The 26655-nt window shown below is 39.4% G+C and overlaps 3 protein-coding genes across 3 annotated transcripts; 1 reads left to right on the top strand and 2 right to left on the bottom strand.

Moving 5' to 3' along the window:
• Positions 1 to 75: 75 nt before the first annotated feature.
• Positions 76 to 7783, top strand: LOC146985132 (acidic mammalian chitinase-like). The gene is made up of 11 exons (XM_085783237.1): positions 76 to 133; positions 1750 to 1832; positions 3101 to 3333; positions 5010 to 5066; positions 5150 to 5315; positions 5438 to 5562; positions 6078 to 6201; positions 6638 to 6820; positions 6941 to 7057; positions 7146 to 7278; positions 7390 to 7783. The coding sequence occupies exons 1-11, from the start codon at positions 76 to 78 to the stop codon at positions 7701 to 7703; spliced, it is 1593 nt and encodes a 530-aa protein (XP_085639363.1). The 3' UTR covers positions 7704 to 7783.
• A 210-nt stretch (positions 7784 to 7993) lies between these two features.
• Positions 7994 to 16262, bottom strand: pm20d1.2 (peptidase M20 domain containing 1, tandem duplicate 2). Its single transcript, XM_085782890.1, has 13 exons — positions 16013 to 16262; positions 15828 to 15914; positions 13942 to 14177; positions 13759 to 13845; positions 13523 to 13656; positions 10433 to 10552; positions 10245 to 10320; positions 10091 to 10152; positions 9927 to 10005; positions 9754 to 9825; positions 9496 to 9661; positions 9315 to 9414; positions 7994 to 8706 (listed from the first exon to the last, which is right to left on the bottom strand). Exons 1-13 carry the CDS (start codon positions 16230 to 16232, stop codon positions 8577 to 8579), a joined length of 1569 nt encoding a protein of 522 aa, XP_085639016.1. The 5' UTR covers positions 16233 to 16262; the 3' UTR covers positions 7994 to 8576.
• Positions 16263 to 17347: 1085 nt separating this feature from the next.
• On the bottom strand, positions 17348 to 24593 carry lemd1 (LEM domain containing 1). Its single transcript, XM_085782889.1, has 11 exons — positions 24304 to 24593; positions 22056 to 22161; positions 21781 to 21942; positions 21571 to 21635; positions 21282 to 21329; positions 20991 to 21146; positions 20691 to 20772; positions 19664 to 19761; positions 19422 to 19514; positions 19013 to 19086; positions 17348 to 18112 (listed from the first exon to the last, which is right to left on the bottom strand). The coding sequence occupies exons 1-11, from the start codon at positions 24496 to 24498 to the stop codon at positions 17800 to 17802; spliced, it is 1392 nt and encodes a 463-aa protein (XP_085639015.1). The 5' UTR covers positions 24499 to 24593; the 3' UTR covers positions 17348 to 17799.
• Positions 24594 to 26655: the final 2062 nt, after the last annotated feature.

The raw sequence follows: 26655 nt of genomic DNA, 5'->3' as shown, positions 1-26655 counted from the left end.
ATCACCTTATCAAAACCTTATGAAAATAGTTCTCTCCGGCCAGAAAATCATCCGGGATAAGAGAGTTATTGCTAAATGGAATTAGTGTATAAAAAGAAGCACCACAAAGGTTTCAAGGAGAGATTTGACACAGGTATGTCCTACATACCATTCCTGTACTTAGTGCAGCAAAGAGGAGCTTCATTGCATGCCAATAAGTAATAAGTAAAGTTAATAATTAAAAAAAGAAATTACAATTACCTTTTATAAAATCAAATAAAAATCAGTGGTGGACAGAAATAAGTAGAATTTTTTTCAACTATTACTGTTACTGTGATTCTTTTTTTTATTTATTCTTTTTTTGTTTAGTTAGTTTCTATGTATAAAACATCTAGTTTCATCCCAGAACAACTCTAACCCACTCTCCAACACCTTGTTTTTAGCTGTTTCTTTTTTATCCTTCCTTTATCTTCATTGTTTGTCACAATAGTCTGCTGGAGAGCCAGACAGACCCAGAGTTCAATCAAGAGTAATCTGTGCACCAAAAGGGACCAAGCAGACATATCAGAGTGGCAAGTGTATAATTTCGTACTTAGTGCTGTTGTTTGTTAGCGGCAGTGTCTGTCCCTGCAAGTTGACAGATTTATCCAGGTTTGTGATTTAAAACCTGCAGGCACACTGTAGTTCCAATGGGACAATAATCAGTCATGCCGGAGGGGGCCTTAAAAACATTTTTCCATCATTAAAAAAACAAACAAAACCCAACAGAGCAGAACAGTACATTCAAATATTAAAACAAGATATGTGCACATGTTGGGTAAGATGTACACGTGTAACACCTTTAAAAAAAATGGAACATTCTTCATTTTGCAGGTGCATGACATAAATTACATTATATAATGGACTGACTAAGATGTGACTGATATTATCCAGGTATGTACTGTATGGCAGCTATCTGTACAGATGCAAATTATGATGCAACCCCTCAACAACAAATCAAAACACAATAATTCACCCTTAAAAAAAACAACGCACAAATGTTTAAAAAGGTTTAGATAGATTGCATTAAAATTCATTCAGAATGACTTTATATGTAAGCCTACTGTATTGTGTTTTGTTTTTGTTTTCTTTTGTTTTATTATGGATCCCCATTAGTCCTTATCTTGGTGAGGACTATTCTTCCTGGGGTCCAGAACCTCGTATAACAACCAAAGTATAACACAATAAAACGAAATTACAAATACAAAATAAGTTTGACTCGTTCAACACATTACATTAAGATTTCACAGAGTGTTACAGTTCAAGATAAGAATTCAACCGACTTCTTTACCAATAATGGCCTCTTTTATTTTCTTTTTAAATCTCCATTTATTTTCAATGTTGGTTATATGTGGGGGGAGCTATACATTTCAGTTCTCTAAAGTGCCTCAGTTCTTGGTAGAAGCAGGGTAAAGTGAACACTCAAGGCATGTCCAGTAGCACAGCCATGTCTGTCATTTGTAGGTTGTAGCTGAACAAAAAATTATTAGGTTTTCCCACATGATAAATAAGCCAGTCTTTGATCTACTGTCAAGACAGTGTTCCATGCATCCCCTCTACACTAAGAACCCTCTATTCTGTGTAATTTGGAGTTTTTGTAAGTCTTGTTTTGCGGCGCTAGACCATATTGTTGGGCAATAGTCGAGACAGGATAGTACTAAAGATTGCAATACCAGTTTTGCAACTAGGATGGTTACGTAACATTTTATTCATTGTCCCCAACCCTTTAAGTTTTCCCCACCTCCCTCAATTATAAAGACTTTTTGTCACACATCATCAGCCACGGCAAAGAGGGACTTGCCGCCATCCTAAATGTAAGTATTAAACCGAGTGTACTATCATTATTATTATGTACATTTTTGAATACTTACACCTGAGATAATCTAACGGTATTTCTCATGTTATCTTTATGGTCAGACATGCTGCTATTATATATAATGTTAAATCAAGTTAACATGTCAATCAAGAGTTTATTTCAAAACACAAGGAATTACAAATGAATAACAATTGGTTAATTGACAACAAAAGAGAAGCTGGGTCACAGGAGTACACTTTGGTGTTATTAAGGCATAACTTTTATTATTGTTTTTACACTATGGTCACATCATTTCTTGTTTAATTAAAGCAGAAGTAAGTGGTCCGGTCGTTTTCGCTAATGCTGCGTTCCAGGCAGGCTTTTGAAATCGTAAATTACAGCTTCAAGTCACAACTGTAGCGTTTCAGGCAACCCACTCGGGTTTTTCCGACCTGTTTTACCGGTGAAAGTCACTATAACGGCCACTCGTAACTTCCGACCGGTGAACTCGTACCAGATCGAACTGGTACCACTTCACGGTCGGAAAAATACGAGTTTCCTTGAACGCACCATAACAGTCCTCGTCGCTACGTCACCACATTCACGGCGTTCCTTGGCTGCACACACAGCCCTGCATGCCGTTCTCTCTCCTCATTGGATAAAAACTGTAGGATACGATAAATGTTTTCTCTTCGGCTCAGAGCAGAGCAGAGTGACTGACAGACCCGTGTTTCAGTCCAAACACTCTATGTAAGTGATTGCTGTCGGTATAGATATAACTAACTATTTAAGACTTATATTAACACAAATATATCACTTACTTCTGCTTTAAGTACGGATGTAATACTTTTTGAGAAGTTGCTGTTCCATTCCTGAGTTAGCTATTCGCTTTCTGTCACTTAGTACATTGAGATTGTTATTTCATTGGTCCTTTTATGGTCATGGTGGAGGACAGATGTGCAAGTGTAATTAAGTCCCTCTTAAAATGTTCAGAAGTTTCATAGAAAATTTCTCTCTCCTCTTACTGTAGTTGAAAGAGTTGTGATCACTCCACACGTTGCGGTTTCTCTTTTTCCGATTGTTCTCTCCCCAGTATAAACATGAGAGCAACAATTCTAATTGCAGGTAAAGTATATTTTGAACTGGTAAAATTAATATTTTTAGTTATTTTGACTATGTACTGACCGAGTGTGTCCATTTGAAGGTCTCTGTTTGATCCTGACCAGCTTGGGTGAGTTTATATTTTTGCATTAAATGTCAAGTCAATTAAATTAAATCCCCAAACAGTTGTTAACTGACGTCTTAAATATTTCAGCTTCTTCCTCCAAACTGGTGTGTTACTACACCAGCTGGTCCAAATATAGAGTTGCTGGAGGGAAGTTCACACTTTCAGATGTTAATCCAAACCTGTGTACCCATCTGATCTTTGCCTTTTCTGGCATTAACGGTGCCCATGAGCTGGTTCCATATCACGGGAGTGATATAGAAAGCTACCGTACCTTTAATGGACTGAAAACTAGGTCAGAGCTTTATCCTATAAAAATTCTGAACATTGGGCCTCATTCACGAACCGTTCTTAAGAACAAATTTGTTCTTAAAGCAGATATCAGTGGAATGTTTTTGTTAATATAAGTCCTAAATAGTCCTATTTTCCGTCAGCAATCACTTACATGAAGTATTTCAGCCTAAACACGAGTCTCTCCGTCACTCTGCTCTGCTGTAACCCGAGGAGAAAATTTTCCTTGTGGGATACAAGTGTTATCCAATGAGGGGAGAGAACGGCATGAAGGGCTGTGTGTGCAGCCAAGGGATGCGCGTGAATGTGGTGACGTAGCACGAGGACCAATTGATGCCTGACAAGGGCGGGGGCTGCTAACTCATGGTGCGTTCAAGGAAACTCGTACTTTGTGTTTTTCCTTCCTGTGAAGTCATACCAGTTCGATCTGGTACGAGTTCACGGGTCGGAAGTTACGAGTGGCCGTTATAGGGAACTTTCACAGACAACAGGACGGTAAAAACACGAGCTACGGGTTACCTGGAACGCTACCAAGTCGTAGTTGTGACTTGAAGCTGTAACTTACGGTTTCAAAAGCCTGCCTTGAACACAGCATTAGCTGAAACGGCCCTGCCACTGATATCTGCTTTAAGTCATACTTACGAAGTTTTTACGAAGATTGTGGCATTCATGAATGTTTTCTTATCCAGAATTTGTTCTTAACTAAGAACAAAATCTAAGAACAGTCAGGAGTATACTTACGCACTTTTAAGTGCTGAGACTTCTGCAAAAATAACCGATTATAGCGTTTTCTTCTGTTCTGCAGTTGTATGATATTATATGATTTTAATAAGAATTATTTTCTTATCTTTTATGATGTTTTTAATAATCATATATATTAATAATAATAATTGACAAATCATTGCAGTCTCTTAAAAAACATTATAGACCCTTAATTCATATCAGTTTTGTTGTGCGCAACATACAGCTGCCGATATTATTTTTTTTTCCTAATTGCGGGCTGCCACAGTGCACTTACTGTAAGTGTTCACACTACACACAACTGTTTTTTTTTCATATGTGACAATATGATTATATTTATGATGGCACACGTGAGAGTGTGGTCTCTGATAACAACCCGAAGAGCTGACGCTACTAAATATTTAGAGCTGACGCTACTAAGTATAGCCTAAATATAAATATAAAAATATAAACTAAATATAAGCTTTTTGTTTGTTTCTTTGTTTCATTCCTGCCGCAGTAGCGCCACTTCACTACTTAAGTTCTTTTTACGTTTGGAGTCTGGTGCTCCCTCCTAGATTTTCATTTGAGCATTTCAACTTTCTTTCTCACTTCACCTCCTCTGCTCAGTGCCTGTGGGTGCTGTGTGCACACGGCCCTGCAGTCTCATGCCCTTTTACAGGCATTGATGGGGCTGTTACCTATGCTAATCATATGTTAATTAGACTCACCTGGCACACGCCCTCAACTTACGAGGAGATGGCCTAAGAACACAGCTGCGAACAATTCTGAGGCTTACGAACGCGTTGATGAATCTGACGTAGGGTTTTCTTAAGGAACTTCTTAAGAACAACTTAAGAAAGAATCTAAGAAGGTTCTTAAGAAGATATTGGTGAATGAGGCCCATTGTCTTTTATCTTGGAGTAGTCAATATATACTGCTGCATTTCAATTCTCACAGAAATCCAGATCTTAAAACCCTTTTGGCTGTTGGTGGCTGGACTTTTGGCACACAAAAGTAAGATAAGTAAATATAATCTACCAAAGAATATCTAATGTGTGGCATGTCTTCTTTAGCACCATTTCTGTTTAAATGTCCAGATTCAGTGCAATGGTATCAACAGCTGCCAACAGAGGGAAGTTTATCCAGTCGTCTATCACGCTACTGAGAACATACGGATTTGACGGGATAAACCTGGACTGGGAATTCCCTGGTACCCGAGGAAGCCAACCACAGGATAAACACAGATTCACACTTTTATGCAAGGTTTGATCTGATTTTTCTGAGACAAACATCATCATGAATAAATAAATGATGCATATTGATTCATCTTGCATTACATTACATAACATGATTTGACATTGAATCGGTCTGTTACTGTTATACAGGAACTCCTATCTGCATATGAGGCTGAGGGAAAAGCAAATGGCCGTACCAGATTACTGGTCACTGCTGCCATGGCTGCCCACAAAGGAACGATTGATGCCAGCTACGAAGTTGCAGAGATTGCCAAGTAAATTCTCTGCTATTAATTACATTCAAGTGATAAGCTGTGTATCGGCATATCATGCCGTGGACAGGGACGGTCTGTGGCGTTTGAACGCACCTCCTTCTTTGAGTCGTTTATTTCCAAAGCAGGTAAAAAACATAGAAAAACTTGATTTCATATTGATAATAAATTCCAAAAAATAATGAAAAAACCATCAAATCAACGAATTGAGTAACTTAAAAGTCGTAAACAATAGTTGTGGTCAAAAACTATATGCAACCACAGTCTATTCACCTGTCCGACATTGTTCTGACTTACTCCCGCCCCCCAGTGACGTGTATTCAAGTAATGTGATGCTACAGTGACGCAATAAATTTCTACAAAAATGAATTACCAAGTCAAATTATATAAACGTAACTGATGTGTGTGCAACAAATAAAAATTGTGGTTTAAATACTTTAAATGGCTACAACAAGCTGTCATCATGTGTTGGTGAATTTGATTGCATAAGCATCTAATGTAATTTTCTTATTTTTTAGGTACCTGGATTTCATTAATGTGATGGCATTTGACCTTCATGGCACATGGGACGGAGTCACAGGACATCACAGCCCTCTTAACCCGGGATACCAGGACACTGGAAGTCGCATTTTCTTAAATGCTGTAAGTAGCAGATTTGATTCTGTCAACTAGCTATGTATTATTATTGAGTTAAGACTGATGAAAGGTTAAAAGCCACTTTGCTGTTACTATATGTTAGCATTAAAAACTGTTATTTCTTTTATTCACCAAAAGCTGTCTCAGGTGGCTGAAAGGTGGCTAACCAGCTAGCAAATACTAATGCGAAGAAAGTGTAAAGTCCAGCCTCCCAAAAGTTGTGCTGCCTTAGGTTTAATCTAACCTCTTGTATTTTAAGCAGTAAGACTGGTAAGGTTAATGTTGGCCTTATAGCTTTGCTTACATTGCATGATTTATTTACTAATAGATGGTGTGGTTTAGCTGGTATATGCCAAGTGAGCCACGGTGTGAAAACATTAATCAACAGTGACATACCAATCACAACTGACCCTAATCCTTCAATTCTTTTTACTTATTTCAGGGCTTTGCTATGTGGTACTGGCAAGACCAGGGAGTACCTGCTGAAAAGCTGATTTTGGGATTTGCAGCGTATGGACGAACCTTTACACTGTCTTCTTTATCTAGTGTTGTTGGAGCACCAATTAGTGGTGCTGGTAATCCAGGTCATTACACCAAAGAAGCAGGATTTTGGTCCTATTATGAGGTGAATCTGAAATCCCTTATCAACCTAAACAACGAGCTTCATGATTCATAAAGGTTTTTTTTATATTGTTCCTCTGATTGTGTTAATATGCTGTATTAAAATTTGACTCTGTCTTTTCAGGTTTGTCTTAATGTTGAAGGAAAAACAGTCCATTGGCTTGAGGACCAAAAAGTTCCTTATGCAACCACAGGAAATCAGTGGGTTGGCTTTGACAATAAAGACAGCATTAACGCTAAGGTAGTGATTTATTTCATAAAAACAACTGTAGAGTATGTATTTTTTTAACTGACTGAGTGCACGCTAATGATTAATTGTATTCTCACAGGTTAACTATGTAAAAGAAAACAACTTAGGAGGAGTCTTTGTCTGGTCTATGGACCTGGATGATTTTAACGGGCAATTCTGTAAACAGGGCAAATATCCACTACTCAGCCACCTGCACAATCTTCTGGTGTCAGGTAGGCCCAAAGTTGTAAAAAAAAAAGAAAGTAAAAAGTATTTATCGTATGCTGTACAATGGTAATGGTACTAATATTTTGTGTGAAAACACCTTCCAGAAACGTCTCCAGGGGTTCCCACCACAACTGAGAAACTAGAGACAACAATTTCACCTACAGATGCCAAATGTACGCCTGGCTCTGAAGCTACAACCACTACTACTACTAGTACTACTACTACTACTACCACTGCCGCCACAACCACCACAACAACACCCTCTGCTGGGCAATCTGATAAACATTTCTGCAAAGGAAAGACCAGTGGGCTTTATCCTAATCCCGACCCAAATGCTTTTTACAATTGTTTCAATGGCGTAACCTATGTCCAGAACTGTCCCTTCGGTTTAGTCTTCCGAAACACCTGCAAATGCTGTGACTGGCCCTAAGTGGGATACTAATCGGGGGGGGGGGCATTATATAAAGCTTTGTGTGTTTTCATCTTGGCTAAAATATTAAACTGCTTTACTTTAATGTCAGTTTCTTGCAACTTGCCGTGTTATGATGTTTAGCTCAATGCCTCGATAAGAGGAATCTTTCTTTCTTTTCAATACAACATATATTACTGGGATATTGTCATGATTATGAACAGCTTTCAAAATTTAAAAAAATATACATTATTTTGTTATTTGTTGCATTTTTCAACAATTTCAATGTCAAGCTTCTGTGCAAATTCAAATCATCTTTACACATCAGGATTCATTTTAATGAGTCAGTCAGTGATGGTACAGCAGTCAGAAGATGGATATGTGATTCAACAAGAAGTAACAAAGTACAGTTTTAAATATCACAAATTAGAATTTCCCCAGCAAGCAGCATATTGTTGCATTGTCATATCAGCAGCAAAAAAAAAAAAAAAAAAAATTATACAGTTATTTCACTGAAGTTGATCATTTTTAATGATCAAATTATTAGCAGCACAATGGAATTTAATCCAAATATTGCATCACCATAATTTGGGAGTGTACCATAAAATACACTACCAATCTTAATCACAAACACAAAAGGAGTTTCATATACCTGTACCTGACCTGTGATTATTTCACTGCAACAATGTGTGATCACACAAAACTGAAATTAGCAACTTTTTTTACGTTAATCTTAAAATTACAGGCCACTACAATCAAGAATCTCATTGAAATTTAGCGGCAAAGGTCCAAGTCAGGCCATGGTCCTCTTGAGTGTAAACTAATTGAGACTAATGTAAGCACAAGCTTCTCATTAGCATTTTATTTTTAGTTGTTATCAATACTGTCAGTGCCTTAGAGTTCATGGACTGAGCTGTGAGGCTCAGGGAGGTTCCCAATGTCACAGTTCTGAATTAGGCTGAAGTAAAACATGACAAGCTCCTCATAGTTCTTTTTGGAAATCCTTTCATTGATGCCATGGAATCTACGAAAGAGAAGAAGAATAGTTTTTACCTGCTGACAGCTGACGTTCATAGAAACTAAGAAAGAGGAGAGGGTTTGTGTGTTTTGTTTTATTTTCTATTCATACCCCTGATGGTATTTTGAGACAGAAGGCACTGGACTACTTTGCTCATAGTATATATCCTCATATAGCCTTTGTCTTTACTTTTCTTACTTCATTTATTTAATTTAACAATGTCAGGTGGTGTATGCCTATTTTGTATGTAGGTTTTTGTGTTGTTTTTTTTCTCTCTTCTATTTTTTGTTGGAAAAAATTTTTAAAAAGTGAAAATAAAATATTCAAAAAAAAGAAAGAGGAGAGGGTTTACTTCAGCCACTTTCCCATTATGGTTCCTGTGAGATGTCTTTCTGTAGCCAGAGTATAAAACCCACAGCTTGCACGGTTTATACCTCATAAACCATGCAAGCTGTGGGTTTTATACCTAATACTGTTTTACTGTATTATGTGCAAATGCAACTTTAAATATGCCAGTCAGTAGGTCACTCAGTAGCACTCTTGTGTGGAAGAAGTTGCTTTACAGTTTGACAGTTGTTGCATAGCACAAGCAGTACACCGTTACCTCTTCTTACCTCTGAGCATCACCTGGTTTAAACCAGATTGGGGCGAAGCGATAAATATTACTGGTCAGGTCTTTGAAGTGTCGACTGTCCGTGTTCCCAATACAGACACCTGGACGTGATATAAAAACATTCATAAATAATTGATACCTAAATATACCTAAGTAAAGTAAGTTATCTGTCTGCACTCTACCTGGGGCTATTGTAACTGTAGGAAACATGTCCAACACAGTTTTCTTGATGATCTGGAAGCCAAAGGACTGTTCGCCCGCTGAGCTGACCGGCAGAGGGTCGAAGCCGTCAACAAGCTCGATCTTCACCCGCTGGTCACCCACTGTATGATGAACGAGGTCTAGGACCTATGTGAGGTAGCACACATTTTATTCAACATAAAACAATCTTGGTGACATCAGGAATTCTCAAAAAAGGAGAGCAAGTTTTCTAACTCTACCTCTTGTAACGTCTGCGCTGAGTGGATTCTTAGATTCACATAAGCTTCAGCAAAAGAAGGGATAACGTTCACCTAGAGAGGGGGGGGAAACCATTTAGGATTTTTCTCGGGCATGATTAATTGCTTGCAACCTTCCTGTGAATTGCCTTCTATTTTAAAATGTATAACTGTACCTTAACTCCTGCATTAAACATGGTCACTGCTGTGGTAGTCCTTACAAAAGCATTTGTGTCTGGTTTTCTTTCTAGTACCCTGAAATACAAAACTGTCAGTTTATTCCAAGGCACACAGTGAAAACACAGCAAATAAATGTAATTACTTTTTACAATGTGATTACCTGCCAAGTAGTGGGGCGAACAGCCACAAATTTGACATTATGAACTTTAGTGGAAGCCTGAACTGAAGTTAAAGAGTTAGTAAAACAGGATAAAATCAAAAATGCTTTACTGTACGTTGTGATAAGTAGTGGACAAATTGTTAATTTTTCTTACCTTATGGGCCAGGTGTTCAAAGGTTTCACGTTCAGGACCATGACCAAATAACCTTGGCATAGGATTATCCTCTAGTCTGAGGAATCATCATGACAGTTAGAGTCTTATGGCAAAAATACAGTATGTAGTCACACATATGTTACAACATAAACACAGACTAACCACAATACATTGTATGTTCCTCTCACCTTTTGACAGCTCCAGCCAAGATCCCAATGCTGGTCTCTCTGGGAGGCATTGATGAGTGACCAGGGGTCGTAGACACACTCAGCTTCACAGTGGCCCAGCCCTTTTCTGATATCCCAATTCTGCAAACACATAAAACACAGAATAACAACCTGCACAATTTAATAAGGGACGTGCATTTTTATACTGCATTTGTAAGTTTTGTTTTGATGCAATGCTTATAATGGCTTTTAACAAGCCAAAGATGTGTTGTGAATTTTATTCTAAGTTGTTCCATTAGAGCAGGGGTGCTCATTACGTCACAAAGATAGTGCATGTTGATCGTGTGACATTCAATCGCTTGTTTTCTTGTTGATGTTGTTGATCTGCGCTCAGATGGCGGTTAGATCTTCGCATCTTGAACAGTTTTTAGTGCAGCCAAATGCCAGGCTAAATAGAAAGAAACAGCGTAAGAATGCTCCTCTGGCAGCTCGTCTGTGCGCAATTTTTTTTCTTTCTCCCACACGCAGAGGTCCATCTAAGTTTGCTGTCTTATATAGGCTACGGTGCATTCAGACACGTCTGTAACCGATGCCATCAGTGTGTTCTGCAATCTGCAACATAAGTTTCATCATGAGACGCCTCTTGTGTGACACCTTGGTGATGAGAAACCTTTTCATAGGCGTCAATGTGGACTAAACCAGCTGATATTACTTTGCACTGATAGAGGACAGGAAGGATTATTTTTAGGGCTGTCAGGCGATTAAAAAAATTAATCTAATTAATTATAGAATTTGTAATTAATTAATCTAATTAATCGCATTTTAATCTTATATCTGCTAAAGGTACCCAAATAAAGAATTAAAATTCTAGGACATTACAAAATTTTATTGCATGACTAATCAATTGAATACACTTAGAAGAGAAGATTTGAAATCCACATTTTTATTGGTGAAGTGCCTTTCATAAATGAAATTTAAAAGAAAATGGTCAAGCACATCCAAACCAATTAGGCCAGGTGCAGAACCGATCAGCGCCCATGTTAACCTATCTTCAGTTCGGCGTCTGTTCTATTTTTCACACGAGCCGCGAGCACCGTTGTCAAGCTGGATAGACCAGATCGTACCAGACAGGAAGTCGGGCTCAGAAAAGACGAGAGAATCCGGTCAATTTTTAAAATAAAATAATTAAATGATGATTAATTAAGTTGTTGCTTGTCCGTCTATTTGTCAGTTGCGTCTGCACGCGAGACACACACATCCATTCATACAGAGCTAGAGACAGACCTGTGTGTGTGGAAAACCGAGTACAGACGGGTAGAGATGCGAGTGGAGTCGATGTCTGACCCGGCGGGGAGAGAGCAGGAGAAGCAGCTCCCTGTGCAGCCAGCCAAGCGCCTGTGAGGACGAGCGCTGCTCCCGCTCCGCTTCCGCGGGCAGTGCGTCCGGGCTGTGAGTCGTGTCGGTCAGTCTGTTGCAGGGCCGGCCCTGTACATCTGGGGGCCCTAAGCAGGATAAAATTGGGGGCCCTGCCTCACAGTGTATATGTACCATCAAATATTCATAAAACCAGCTACCGTATGCAACCCTTGCATATTTTATTGTACCTCTATCAACATGATGGCGAGCATATATTTTATTACTAATTAGAGTCACTGAAACACTTAAAGCTGTCTAATTGCACTTGTCATTTTTTCTTCTACTTTGTTTTTGTCTGAATGTTAATGTTAATATTGTGAATGGCAATAGGTGGCTCCAAACCTGCAGTATTAAATCACTACTTTTGATATAGCAGAAAGATAAAAGATTCTACAAAAGATTACAGTTTGAACAGATTTATTTTCTTTAAATTATCTGTACAGCTAAATTCTAGAACCCTTAAAACAAAACTTAAGTTGAGAAGAAGATAGAGGATGTTGGTTGGTCAGCAGCATCATCAGCAGTAACCATTGGAGCTGTGGAGAAGATTAGTAGAATTTTTTTAGCCACTTGTGTACACACAATTTAATTTTCCAACAGAGATAAACATATTGTGGCAACAAACAAGAAACTTACCAACTGTATGACTGGAACCAGCCACAGGGGAATGAGGATGTGGCAACATGACATATCTAATCAGCCATTAATAAATGGGTGATTGATCCTTTATCCCCTCACAGGAAAACAGCATTATCTTTTCACTGTAAACAGACCTTAAAATCAGCCAGGACATGTGAACTGCAGCAGGCTGGTACATGTAGCAGCTAGCCAGCTAAGTGAGCTAACACAAGCACCAACATGTTTTTTCGGCTAAACGTTCATCTGGTAAACATAACATTAATTAGCCTTACCTTGTCCTTGTTTTTTTTTCATCCTCGACCTTCTTCTTTTTCCTATTTTCCGCATCTGACGGATATATCCTTTAGGACATCGTCGCTTTCCAAAAGCCAATCACCTCCTCGCAAATCGCGATCTCAGTGAGTGAGGGAGGGAGGGGGCCAGGGGAGAGAGAGGGGGGGAAGGGGTGGTGCGCGCTCGTTACCGGAGAACGGCCACAGTCTGCGTTACGTTTACGTATGCGTGTCACGGTCATTGTTGCCAGTTGGGTCATGGGTTACATGTTGCCGTTGTCAGAGACGGTTAGACAAATGATTGAGCAAAGTTTGGGGGCCCCCTAGTGGCTGCGGGGCCCTAAGCAGCTGCTTAGTTCGCTTATAGGGAGGGCCGGCTCTGGTCTGTTGTCACCCTGCTTTGACTAGCGACGCAGGTGGGAAGTGACCAACACGTCCAGACAAGTTCCTCGGTGCTATGCTACCGTGACGTGCCACTGCCAAGTAGCCAGGGTCATTCAATGGGCCAAATTTAAAGTGCTCGCGCATTGAATTGCCACTCAGAATCAATTGCGGTAATTTTTCTAACACGTTTATTTGCAGTGTAATTAATTAATCTAATGAACGCGTTAAACTGACAGCCCTAATTATTTTCTATACTGACAGACTCCAGCTGATTTCTTGGCTTTCCAAACATTGTGTTCAATATTTACTCCCTATGACATTTCACTTTTACTTAATTCATGGACATACATGTTTGGATTTCTTTGAATGTGTATAGCATTAGAGTATGACAGGCACTCACAGAGCAGCAGGTCCTTCAAGACCACTGATGACACCATCCAGTACAGCCAGGCCCTCATCTAGGACAAACGACAGTTGCACACCTCTCTTTTTCAGCACACGAACTATGTTCACTGCCCCCTTGTATCCACTGACCTTTAAAACAAAATTCAGCATTCAGTCATTCAAATGTGGCTATTTGATTCTTCCTTAAGTTCAAAATTTCAAGTGCGTTGTATTAGTATGACATTATCATACTTCCTCATCATGACCAAGACCGATGTAAAACCCTCTGCGGGGAGCATAGCCTTTTTTTAGCAAGTACTCCAGCGCCTGAAGTATTCCCTAGAAGAAATGAAGACATCAGTTTAGCATGTGAAAAGTGAGTAAGTATGTAATTCAACTCCACGTGATCACACAATGTAACATTTGTTCTCTCACCATCAAAGAGCCCTTGTCATCGATGGTCCCTCTGCCATAAATGAAGTCACCTATCTCTTTGGCAGAAAACGGAGGGGCCTCCCAGCCATCTGACTCTGAAGCAGGTACCACATCAATGTGGGCCAGCAACATGTACGGTGACAAGTCCGGCTGTGATCCTTCCACCCAAAATAAGTGGCTGTAGTTGGCCACCAACTGGTGATGGACCAGTTTTGAAGAGAAAATTGTTGGGAAGGCTGGCACAGGAAGAAGAAAGAGCACAAGCTTAGAAGGCCAGGAACCGTATAAAACCTGCTGGGGCTCTAATGGAGTTCAGGAGTCTGTGAAAATAAGCCTGATTATGTCCTCTGCATCATCCTCAACAGAAAAGCTATGTTAGAAACTGGTGATGCAAAGGTTGATTTTGTGATTCCACAAACTTGATGGAAAAGTACTAGTAATTTGCTTTAGTAGTACCCACTTATTTCTTGAAGTATTAGAAATATGACACTTTTGAAATGTCTTTGATAACTTACTGTTTGACATTTTAGAGACAAAAATGAATAATTTATTAATCAACTGACTAAAAGTGGCACAAGACTGGAAGCTCAATCAATAACGAAAATGACTGTTATGGAAGCCCTGACATTGGAGTAGAGATTGATAACATATGGCTGGAATTAAACCATACCAAGTCTGGTATAAAATGTCACATGTCAGACTCAGAGTTGTGGCGTTCAGGACCTGCATTTAAAGAGCAGCTGTATCTCACTGGCCCAACTAAATTGTCCGAATGCTTGATCAAATGCAGCCTTTTGTTCCTTTACAGCAAATGATCTTACGGCTCTATCCTTGGTGGCCAAACATATCACAAGATTCATTGTACATTGGTTAATGAAAGCAAAAAAACATCAAGGACAGAGAGCCGCTTTAAAATGGAAGTATATTTCAGCTTAATAGTACAGCTGTTAAACCATGGGCTTTAAAACACACAGACCAGAAAGTCTAATTTTAATTTTTATGTGGTTATTGTAGCCATTATCAACATCAACGCTCGTGAATTTGGCCACAGCCTCTGAATGTGTAGGGTAGTTAGTGTGTGTGTCTGTGTGTTAGATTTTGTGTTCCATGATTATTCAAAGCAACTACAAAGAACTCTCATTTTGTGGTAATTTTGGCAACCCCTGTGGACAAAATTTCTTTTTGAAGATCCTGCCCCAAGATCAGGCATCTTTTGCTGTCGCTTCCTGCCTGAGTGCCATAAATCGTTTCGTCTGGTGGACCGACCCAACCACCGCCACCCAAAGGTATAGAGTTAAATAGCTTATCTTCCCACCACAGATGACCTCATTTGCTGTTGTAGAGAGATCAGCAGAAAATGAAGACTTTTTGCATCCAGTTAAAAGTTCTTTGTAGTTGCTTTAAACTCAAAAAATTGTACTAAAGAATGTGGAAAAACATTTCTGTAACTTACCATCCACCTTCGCACTGCACAGTCCTACAGTAGGGGGGAGGGGGGCCCACAACAAGTATTTGCCCTGTGGCCCCAGAGAAGCTTAATCCGGCCCTGGAACTACCGTTTATTATTGCACAAGCAGTCTGCTGACATTGGGCGACAAGCTAACGTTAGCTCTCGCGTTTGGCTGCCATGGATAATACTGTACCATGGTGGCTGCACCACAGGTCTTGTTTAGCATGAAATATATCAACGTTAGCTTATCGGTTATCGCAGTATTAGCTTGAACTACACTGCAAACCCTCAAGTTTCTTTCTCTCTGTGTACATGTGTGCGTGTGTGTGAGGACTCTGTTACGTTACCAACTTCCAAACACACAGTTGTGACTGTAACAGGACAGACAGACAGACAGACAAGTACATTTGCTTTAGTTGCTTTAGCTTTAAGTTACCTTTACGGAGGAGCTTGTCAAATTCAAACAGCGCGGTTGTGTTGCTCTCCGTCTCAGAGAAGGACACCGTGGGGATCCGGATAGCCTCTGGATGGATGGATAGATGTAACACCAACAGCATCTCACTAGTTTTTTTTTATATATAATAATAATAAAGACAGAAACACAACTAATAAATAAATTACCTTTGAAATTCGCTATCAGCTCCTCTCTCTCGTGGTGGTCTATGACAAGCGAGATGTTCTTCGTCTTTTCCCACTCTGCGAGCTGAAGCCCGACATTTACGTCCAGTGACAGAGTCCTGATAGACGCTATGGTGAGTAACAACGAGATTGCAATGAGTAAACTGCAAATAATAATCTTTAAAAACTTGAATATTTTGAACTTTTGCCCCGATTCTGTCATTGTTTATCTGTTGTTGTGACAGCGGAACTCGATCACCGTGACTGAGTGGCTGCAGAGTGAATCAGTGTGAGCCCCCTGCTGTCTGGAAAGGTAATTACACCTAGGCGACTGTGAATAGAAAACCATGTTAAAATGTCAAAGTGTCATTAACCTCTCACCTTAATCTCTCAATTATTAACAGCGCTACCATGATATAGCCTATTATAATGTGTTCCTTGTGGAATCATATAGTAGGCTAAACACTGTGTTTTCTGTCACTTGACCGTCCTAAACCCAGTCGAGGTGGTTTGGGATCGGAGAACAGTGTTTATCCTATTTGTTTATTTGTTTATTTGGATCCCCATTAGCTGTTACTCCTGCAACAGCAACTCTTCCAATGGGGTCCATGTTAAAACATGCATATAAATCCAAATATTTTACATGAATACAGTTTCAACACAAATTTCCTAACTACACATGCTCACACACTCACACCCACATAGCCTACTGTATACAAGCACACACATACAAGCACACTGAGGTAAAATTCAATAAAAAGAAAATTAAAAAATCAGCAAAAACAGGTCACAGAGTTTTCAGGCCTTTACCCAAGAATAACCTTTTTAGCTGTTTTTTTTTTTTTTTTTTTTTTTTTTTTTAAAATTCTTTACTTGTTTGAGTTGTAATTAGAAATTGCTCTAAACATGACAGTTTTTTCCATACAGTAGCATTAGTGGGTAGACAATATAAGTTCGCTTCTTTCTTCCCCCTTTCATTCAAGAGTTACAGTATTGTCATTGTTTATTTTATTTTTTGTTTTTATGCTCGATAGATGAATGAAATAAATAAACTAAACTCGTGAAGCTGATGACAGAAAAGTGTGTAAAAAAGGTGGCTACTTCGAAAAATCTAATATAACTACAACTTCTGCTTGTCTAACACTTTTGTTAACATTATCGGCTATGTGTTCCTTCATAGTTTTGATGTCTTCAGCGTGAATCTACAATGTAGAAAGTAATGAAGATAAAGAAAAAACACTGAATGAGAACTGGTGTGTCTAAACTGGTAGTGTAGTAAAAGTGGATTTTACCTTTTTATATATTCTTAATTCTCTTTATGGTCATCAGTCCAAAAAGTATCAAGCAAAACATTCTTTAATGGCATAATTCAAACATTTAAAACATGAGGCACATCGAAAATACCAATTCCTTGAAAAAAGCACCATCAATTTACACAACTTAGATTTAAGAAATAGATCAATAACACAATTCTCATTATTATTATTACATTTACCAAAACATTCAGTAACATTCTGTAAAGTTTTCACAGCACCTCTATGACTTGATTGTCTTAACTTTAAAAAAGGACAAGATTGGTAGAACATCCACAAATGTAAAACCAGACTTTGAGGTTTGCTCCCAGAAAGACACACAAACACAGTAACATAACATGTTTAAATTAACAGGTGCTCCCTGAAGACATCCTAGGACAAAGTCTTTATGGCTTGCATCAACAAATAAAGTAACTTGACATTTGTAAATCAATGTAGACAGTTAAAAACAACAACAAAAAAACACTGTCACCACAGTTACTCCTGGCCATAAGCTGCTTGTGTGTCCTGTGCCTCTGTCTGAAGCAAAAGCCCCTCCTCGCTGCCTAACCCCTGGGATAGACTGTCCAGTAAGGCCACAAACGGACTCGATGAGTTGTCACAAAGACTAACACATATGAGGTACAGGACGCCCGCCACAAAGAGGAAGACCAAAGTCTGTACGAGGACAGGTACAAGCCGACGCTCCACCTCTCGTCTCTCTGCAGTGGTCGGACTGACGGGGGTCTCTGGGTATTCGTACTGGATCGGTCTCGCTGCTGCCCCTTTGATTGGTCTCCGACGAGTGGCACTGAAGGAGAGATACATATACAGTATATATTAGTGATGGTGAAATGAAGCTTCACTGAACCCTTTCAGCAAAGTGGTTCAACTTTACTTTATTTGTTTATTTAGTCGGGACAGTGCATATTAATGGACAAGTGAGTGCATGAGTACTCACTGTAAATACACCGGATTTAGCACTAATGCTAAATTACATCCGCAGTCCCCAAACAATACAACAATTAACATAAAAAGTCCATAAAGACAGAGGACCGATAAGTAGGACATTTACATAACTGCAGGAGGATTGGACATGAGTCGTTGAATTATAAAAATATATAATCTATACAGTTACGTTAGACATGATTCGTTGAATTATAAAAAAAAAAAACCCATACAATTACAAAATATACAATTACACATGCTCGGACTAGATTTACTTTCACCAAACTGAGCATGCTTACATGATTGCACCCTGACTGCATTATTGCAAGATTGCCATCTACTGGCCAGAATTTGAAATACTGTAGAAAAATACAAACATTTCTATTTTCCAAAATAGATATAGAGGGAGCCTGTGCTTTATCAAAAAATGAAAAAGTCCATTACCCCCTACTGTGTTGAGAACTGTCTTTCACAGATGAGACTGCACACAAAACCCCCACTTTAAGCTTTTAAGGGCATAAATAAAAAAACAACTGTTGAAGTCTGCCTTTTACTGAGTGGATCTATCATGAATACAACGGTTACTCACATGCAAAATGTCAGTGTTATAACCAAAAACTATGAAAATGCATAGTTTGTGTCTATATGGAAGCTAGTGTCCACATGTCACTCACTACCAATTACCAATCCTGTGCATTTCCTGTCTCATTCAACAACAACAACAACAACAACAACAGTGCAGAAACCTGTGAAGAGGACTTACCAGATCCCTGTAGGTGTGGTCTCAGTATCTGGAAACATCTCCTTGAACGTATCTTTCACAGGCTCCTCAGGAAGCTAGAAAAGAAACCAAAAGTTACTCCCAAAAGCAACCAGACAAAACAGGAGAAAAAATGTCCCATGCAGAAAGCAGCATCCCACACACAGTGACAGAGACCCAGGCCGTCGGGTAGAAAGAAAGGAAAAGGGTGATCGGTGATGTAATAACCAGAGATTCAACACATGCTAACAAAATATTAAAACTGAGGCACTGTTATGAAATCTCTAGTTAAACATCGACATATGAAAGGAGTTACACCGAACTTAGTGTGTTCTTATAGGAAATGCTCATGTCCCCCTGCAAGTCATATAGAAAACAGGAAAAGAAAAGCCTTCATGAAGATGCATTATGCCTTATATCCTGATTTATGAGGGGAAGCCCTGGGGGTGTAGTACAGGGAATCGTTTGTCATGGTGCGCTTGTCCACAACCGGCATCATGTCCACCTAAGGAGAGTATGGTTAATGACACACTTGATTTCTGAAGTTTGTATTCCCCTCCTTTGCGGCTGCAGTGAGTGAGTGACCCTCTCCAGCACTTGAACCACCAGAGTCTGAGCTTAAAGTGTGACTGAACAGTGTTGAGAACTACTGACCCCTTGGGACCTCAAACAATGTTTCTGCACATTGCTCCCCTTCAACTCCCGCTTAGTAGTGTTTGTTCTAGGCGACGGTGGCGTCTGACTCTCCATCTGTTGTTCAGAGTGAGAATGTACATCACTAAATGATTTTTTCAAACCCAGAAATAAAATTAAATGACAGGTTGATTTTTAAAGGGATACGTCAACATTTTTTTTTTCGTGTCTTGCCTCACTCTTGAGTCTATGACAAGCAGATGGACACCATCCTTTCGACTGTGCGTGCAGTAACGAGGGAGAGCCATTATCGCCCGTAATTAGCTTAGCTCAAACGCTGGAAGTGTATTGTTAATGGTAGCCTGCCTCCACCTAAAGTCATCAGAGAAACTCTTCAGCAACTCTAAACGGGCCAATCTTCGTCTCAGAGCTGACAAAACTCTCCGGTAAGGCATCTTGAGCGGTCAAATGCCGGTAACGGGACGAGATCGGTCAAAACGGAGGGTTCAACCAAAGACGCTTTATTTTGGTTCAAGCTAGCTACATCGAGGGTAGGTTAGCTTCCTTTTTCAAAGTAAAAGCACTTCTGTATGTAAAGGGCAACGGGTGTTTTATTTTGTGAAAGTAACCGGAAGTGCGTTGGTCACAACGGCTACCTTGAGTAGCGCCGAATTCGTCCGAACAAAATTGTAAACAGCTGGTATTTAGACAAATTAACGACACACTGCTGATCTAAACGGCTACTTTCTCGCCTAAAAATGTTTGAAATGTTGATGAAGTTTAGAGCTAAAATGAAATCAGCTTCTGACTGCTGATTTCGGCTTGGGGTAGGAGGCAGGCTAACACTACCTATACACTTCCAGCGTTTGAGCAATTACGGGCGATACGGCTCTATCTCCCTTTTACTTTTACTTTTTACTGCACGCACAGTCGAAAGGATGGTGTCTATCTGCTGGTCATGGACTCGGGAGTGAGGCAAGACACGAAAAAAAAATGTTGACGCATCACTTTAAAGATGTCGAGTGTGACTTTAAAAAACAACTTTCCTCCTCAACCATTTGAGCGATGCTGAAGGACTGAGAGGGAGATGAACAACTAGTGGCAACGACTGATTGTGATCCAGATGGAACCTGTAAGGATTCACATTATTATCATATTTGAAAGCAACACAACATGTACAGTATCAGTCGTCACCCAGGCTATAAATCTGTGAGATAGCAATGCAATGCCCGTCACTTTAAGATGAAAAATACCCTACAAGTTGCTTGAGAAGGAGCAATAATAAAGGCTAAGCAAGGAATGCAGAGAATTCAAAATCCACAAGAGATGTGAAATGAGACCAGCCTACCCCTGATCCTAATCCTGAGCGTTGATCTACAGAGGATGCTCGACTAATTCCTACGGGAATCTGGGAGCAGCGAGACCGACTCCACTCGGATGATTTTAACGCATTCCCCGAATTCCACTTGAGACTAGCCTCCCCATTTCTTGTAGTCCTCACATTCTAGGAGAAAAAAGGCCAATCCAATCGAATACAGGAATAGAAAAGCACATATAGTGAGTTTCCCCTGAGGATTCACTTTTTTCACAAAAAATGTGCACCAACAACACCCTAAATACAGTATCCGTCTGTATTTACCATTCTTGATGGGGGTAAAAAGCACTGTGGGTAAGCAAAAGCACCATTCTGGGGGGGGAAAAAAACAACACACAAGCAAGCACTAATACTACTGTTTCACAGTTTCAATATGTAACCACTGAGTGGCACTGTAGGGAAGACAGTTTCAATATACAGTAGCAGGTGATAGTAACATGCGATATGAAAAAGTATAAAAAGCAGCGTAAGCTCCCAGATTTCAGGCATTTGAAGAGCTTCATGTGAACAAGTCGTATTCCCAAGATAACAAGACGTTCGCACACTCTCTCACCTGGCTGCTCTCTTGCTGGGCCTGGTCCGACTGTTTTACCGTTTCTTCCTCGTCCTCTTCAACACCTGTTCCAAGTCACAGAAAACAACACATAGGTATATATTTATGTACACATTTACATTCAGATGTGCACACAGCAGCAGCAGTCATTTGCAACACACCAGCTGTTTTACATTATGTTAAATTAATGTTGTTTTTTTTAAGTCATACCTGATTCTGCGTCTTCGTCTCGCCCATTTTCCTCCTCTTCCCCACTTTCCTCCTCTTCTTCACTGTCGGAGTACAATGTGCCTTTGTCCGCTCCATTTAGTCGGTTATGTCCATCAGACTGAAGCTTCCTACTGACCTTCTCATACAAGTGCCTGGTGGAGGCTGGCAAAGGCAAACAATACTGTAATAATTAGTTGTGTTTATGACAACAAGAATCCTATTACTATGATGAAAACTAGTGCAGTATTTCAGTATAGTATTAAGTGAAGGCTTACCAACTATGGGTCCGACGTTAACCCCATGTGCGAGCAGTGCAGCCCTGAGTTCATCATCAGTCATACCACTTGGGTCGCGCACGTCTGCCTCCTCTGGATTCTCCCCCTTTATCCGCACAAAACAAAATAAGCAGAATTTACCAAATGTTGTTTACAACATCACAAAGACTCCAGCATGAATGCAAGCACTTTCATGGTGTGAGATATAGAGCGTGAAAACGGCTGCAGGCTTGCAGCTCACAAAATGTTTTCAATATTCATCTCATCACGTTCTAAATCTTCTGCTTTTACATCTACCTATTGTGATTCAAAATCAACAACCGCAGAAAAATAGGAACGCAAAAGACGGGTTTGTAGCAGAGCCCCCCACCAACATTTGAGAGAGACTGTTTTATCCACATATAAATGGTTCATCTCACATTTAATATTTACATGACACGGATCTGGAATAAGGAAATTCACGTAAAATAGTTTTTATATCAGTGTCATAAAAAATATTGTGTCGCAGTCGGCTGCTAAGTTGGTTTTTAACGCCACATCAAACCCTGGCTTCATGTTTCACAACAACAGCTCCAACAAGCTCCACAAAGTAGGGTACAATGAACAGAGATTTACAGTAAATGTGGGGTAAAAGAGAGTACTAGTACCAGATCAGTACACAGTATTCGCATATGAGATGAGTATCAGAGGAGGACAGGTTGGTTTAGTGCATCCCTTACAACACATAGAGGCATTTACAAACCATGTCAATATTATATTTTTGTCCATCTGACACCATCATGTACCAATTCCAACACAGAGTAACATCTTCTCGCTCAACTAGTATACGTGCTGTCTGTTAAAAGTACTAATGTTATTATTTTTGCACCATTAAGTATTATATAATTATGTTAATCACAACTCAACATAAGAAAACATGAATTATACCTTCTGGAGAAACACTCTAGTATCAGTGCAGCTGAAAGCAACATTAATTTATCTGCTAATTATTTTCCATTTTACATCACTTGGTATTAAAGGCCATTAACAAAGTCAAAATAATGAGTCTTCAATGTGGCTGTCTTGCCTGACCAACAGTCTTAAGGCTCGAAGATTTTGCGAATATATAGAAGAAAAAACTGGAAAATTGAACCAGAGAATATGTTTGCTTGAAAAATAAAGTATAGTCTTATTATTAATATAGTTGCAGATTTTTCTGTCAGCCCCTAGTGTGTGACAAATTATATCAGCTCTAAATGGGAACATTGGGTCAAGGGTGCAAATCTTTAAACTTTAAGCTCTCGAATGGGAACACAGTTGTTTTCCCACCCAGTGACACAGCCCAGAAACAACTTGCAGAGAAGTGCTGTGCTCTTCCTTGCACACATAAATGAGTGCGACAGGTGCAGCAGCAAACATGCACGTGACATGACTTCAGCCGCAAACTACAGAGACGTCTCGTGTAAGTCTATACCAACCATACAGCAGGTGGCTTAATGGTCAAGGACCTCCAGTGAGCTACAGCAAGCTGAGAAGACCGTTTGGTACTAGTGACCCAGATATCTTCTGTACAGTTAACAGAATAAGGGAAGCGTGTATAGCAGGAGACCAGGTGCAGCATTGGTTTAGCTCACCTTTATCACCATTTTTATAATGCACAATAGCCCAAAAATATATAAGATTATGCTTAAGTCCTTAGTTGATATATCTTTTACCAGGAACCTGAGGCCTTTTTGCAATAGCCTAATTGTCTGGGAGGTAATTAATAACATGAACTCACACAGTTCTCAAGTACTTGTTCTTTTCTTAAGTATTGTAATTTAGCACTCCACTACACAAAAACAATAAGTTGCTCAAGCCAGCACAGCAGCTTCCAACCTCTTGGGTTTGTTGCCCCAAGCAAAGAAACAGGGTACAACTATGCAACTATGCACAACTCCTTACAGTAGTTGTCACATTCCAGATATGTACTGGTCGTTATAAATTCCTGAGTAATTTCCTCTCCTAAATCTTTCACAAAGATATACTACTGTATTAGTTTTAATCATTTGAATTAATCCAGTCATTCACAAATGAAAAACAGCTGAAAACAGGATTTTGAGTGCAGGACACCTATGAACTGTTGTAGTGACACTTTACTCAAGTAAAACTAAGTCTAGTGTGCAAAGGCAAAAAGCACAATATTATACTTATGCAGATGGGGTTTATTTTTACAAAACAATATGATCCCCCCCCCCAAAAAAAGCCTGCATCATATTGACCCACTCACAGCTCCATCTTGTGCTTGATCCTCCTCGTCGCTGGAAAAATCCGCTGCGTTTTTGGTACCGATGTGTTTTAAATACAACTGCACATACGCCTCCTTTCTGCTCTTGCCGGGTGGCAGCTCCACATTGTGGGCAACTAAATCTGATCTCAGTCTAGATTTAGAGAAATGAGCGGGGTCCTCCACAAACACCGGCATGTCACAAGGAGGACGCGGGATATAACAACTACAGTAAAAGTTGTTGAGCCTTGTGTTTGCAGCAAGACGCGCTTGGAGCTACTCGTGGAGACTCTGCTGCGCTCTGAGAATAACACCGGCTGAATTGAGAACAGCTGCAACCGATGGCTTGATTGACAGCAAGTAGGTCGCTTTACATGGCACTAAACCAACCAAGTAACTAACTAACTGGGTCCTGGCTGCAAATAATGATTAAAATATTGATATTAGATCGTAAATTTCGAATTAGCCTAAGTGATCACATATCATTATGTTTTGGGTTTTCATTAGATTAGCTATCTGAATGTTAATGTTACTATTTTACCCCCAGTTATTCAATATGGAAGCTGAGAGCTGCCAGTATTATAATTAAACCCACTTAAATTGGATGAGATAATGATAATATAATCTGATATCAGCCAGTTCTTTTGACCTGTCACAGCAGGAAGGCACCAGGTTTTTGAAGATTTTATTAATTCCAGCTTTCAAAGATATTAGGCCTACAAAATCTTTAATTACAAAGGTCTTAAATATATTTCTTTTAACCAAAGAGGTTAATGTTATTAAATGTTTTATGCATCTTATTTGCATTTTACTTGTTACATCTTTCTTATTCGCATCCATTTTCTTCTGCTTATCCAGATCCAGTCTTGTGTTTAATAATGAACTAATGATGTTAATAGAAATTACTGCATAATGCTTGAAAGTACTAGCCTGGGTATACCCATGCTGCCTTGCGTGCTATTTTATTCGCTCTATATTGAGATGAGGTCTGGTGTTAGCCAGGCTATGAAAGTACATTCATTTGGCCAAAATATTTGTAAAATGTTAAATAATTTGCAAACTTAGTAAGATCTTAGGGTTTTCTTAGGGTTTTCATTAACATTGTTCATTCAGTGTGGTATCAATAGTATGTGGAGACCCTGAGAAAGCAGAAAGTGTTAAGATTGATATGTCTGCACAACATGATTTTGCAAATTTTGGCAAATGAATGTATGTTTCTATCCACCACTGTTGCACAGATGTAGCACTGTTTCAATAGTATGAGGTGCCATTAAAACTACTGCACAAAAATAGACCCAGTCAAATCTTGAATATAGGTCCAAGTATAAAAACTGAGCCAATGCAGAGTGAATATTTTTTTTCCAAGTGGCCAGACACAACTCCAAATAAATGCTGACATTTCCTCAGAACTGTTCGAGTATAATCAAGCAAAAACGTTAAACATCAGTGACAATATGTGAATTCTGTGTTTACGGTTTCTTTCTGCTGCCCCCAAGTGGCCAAATTACATCAGCTTTTCCTCCTGCCAAAGCCATCAACTGTTGATTTCATACCTTTGACCTCTAGGTTTGACCCCGCCGGCTTGGTTGGTTCGCCACCGGAGCTGTGGCGTCTCGTCTGGTGTATTCTGCTGCTGCATATTTACTGGCTGCATCCACATAGTACAACATGTAGCGGTGAGTAGATCTCTTTTTAACACCTGTTAACAGAAAAAAACATAAATTCATGTCATCGTCTATATTGTAAGGCAAGAAATGCCATGTTGATTGATTGACATGTGCCATTAAGAACCTCCTTCCATCAAGTGGTTATTGGAATCTACAAATAATAGTAATTGTCCTGAGGTACAGAGATTAAATAAAAGATAAAGATACAGTAAAATGTTGGACCAGGATCAGATTACATGAGCACCACTTTACAGTATAGCCTACCAAGTTGTTTTTTTGTTTGTCGTTGCTGCAATACAATAAAAACATATTTAATTAGATGGTAACTTTGCTATCTTGCTGCTCTGCAAAAAAAAATGCAAATGTGAAATGAAAAGGCAGCAGGTGTTTACATCTCAGTGCAGTGATATTTGAGAGTTGAATAGACTTCTAGATCGCCTGCTGTGCTGTTCGCTGTCGTGAACTTTGTGAACCGGACCATTTTTAGATTACATCGACACACTGAGATGTGAGAAAAACAACATTTGTTTGCAGTGGGGATTTCCAGCGGGATGACGAGGGAGAGTGGAATTGCCTAATTGGGATTCATCAGTTGTGTACATAAATTAGTTTATCATCAGATTAAGAAGTACTCTCATACTTTGATTTTTGAATCTTTTCTCTTTTTGTCGCTTTTTGCCTCTGAAAT

This window comes from Trachurus japonicus, chromosome 7 (assembly GCF_045865225.1).
Source record: "Trachurus japonicus isolate A0001 chromosome 7, Traja_1.0".
NCBI classification, from domain to species: Eukaryota; Metazoa; Chordata; class Actinopteri; order Carangiformes; family Carangidae; genus Trachurus; species Trachurus japonicus.
The sequence above is the reverse complement of the archived record's forward strand: the minus strand, read 5'-3'. Positions and strand labels throughout refer to the sequence as shown.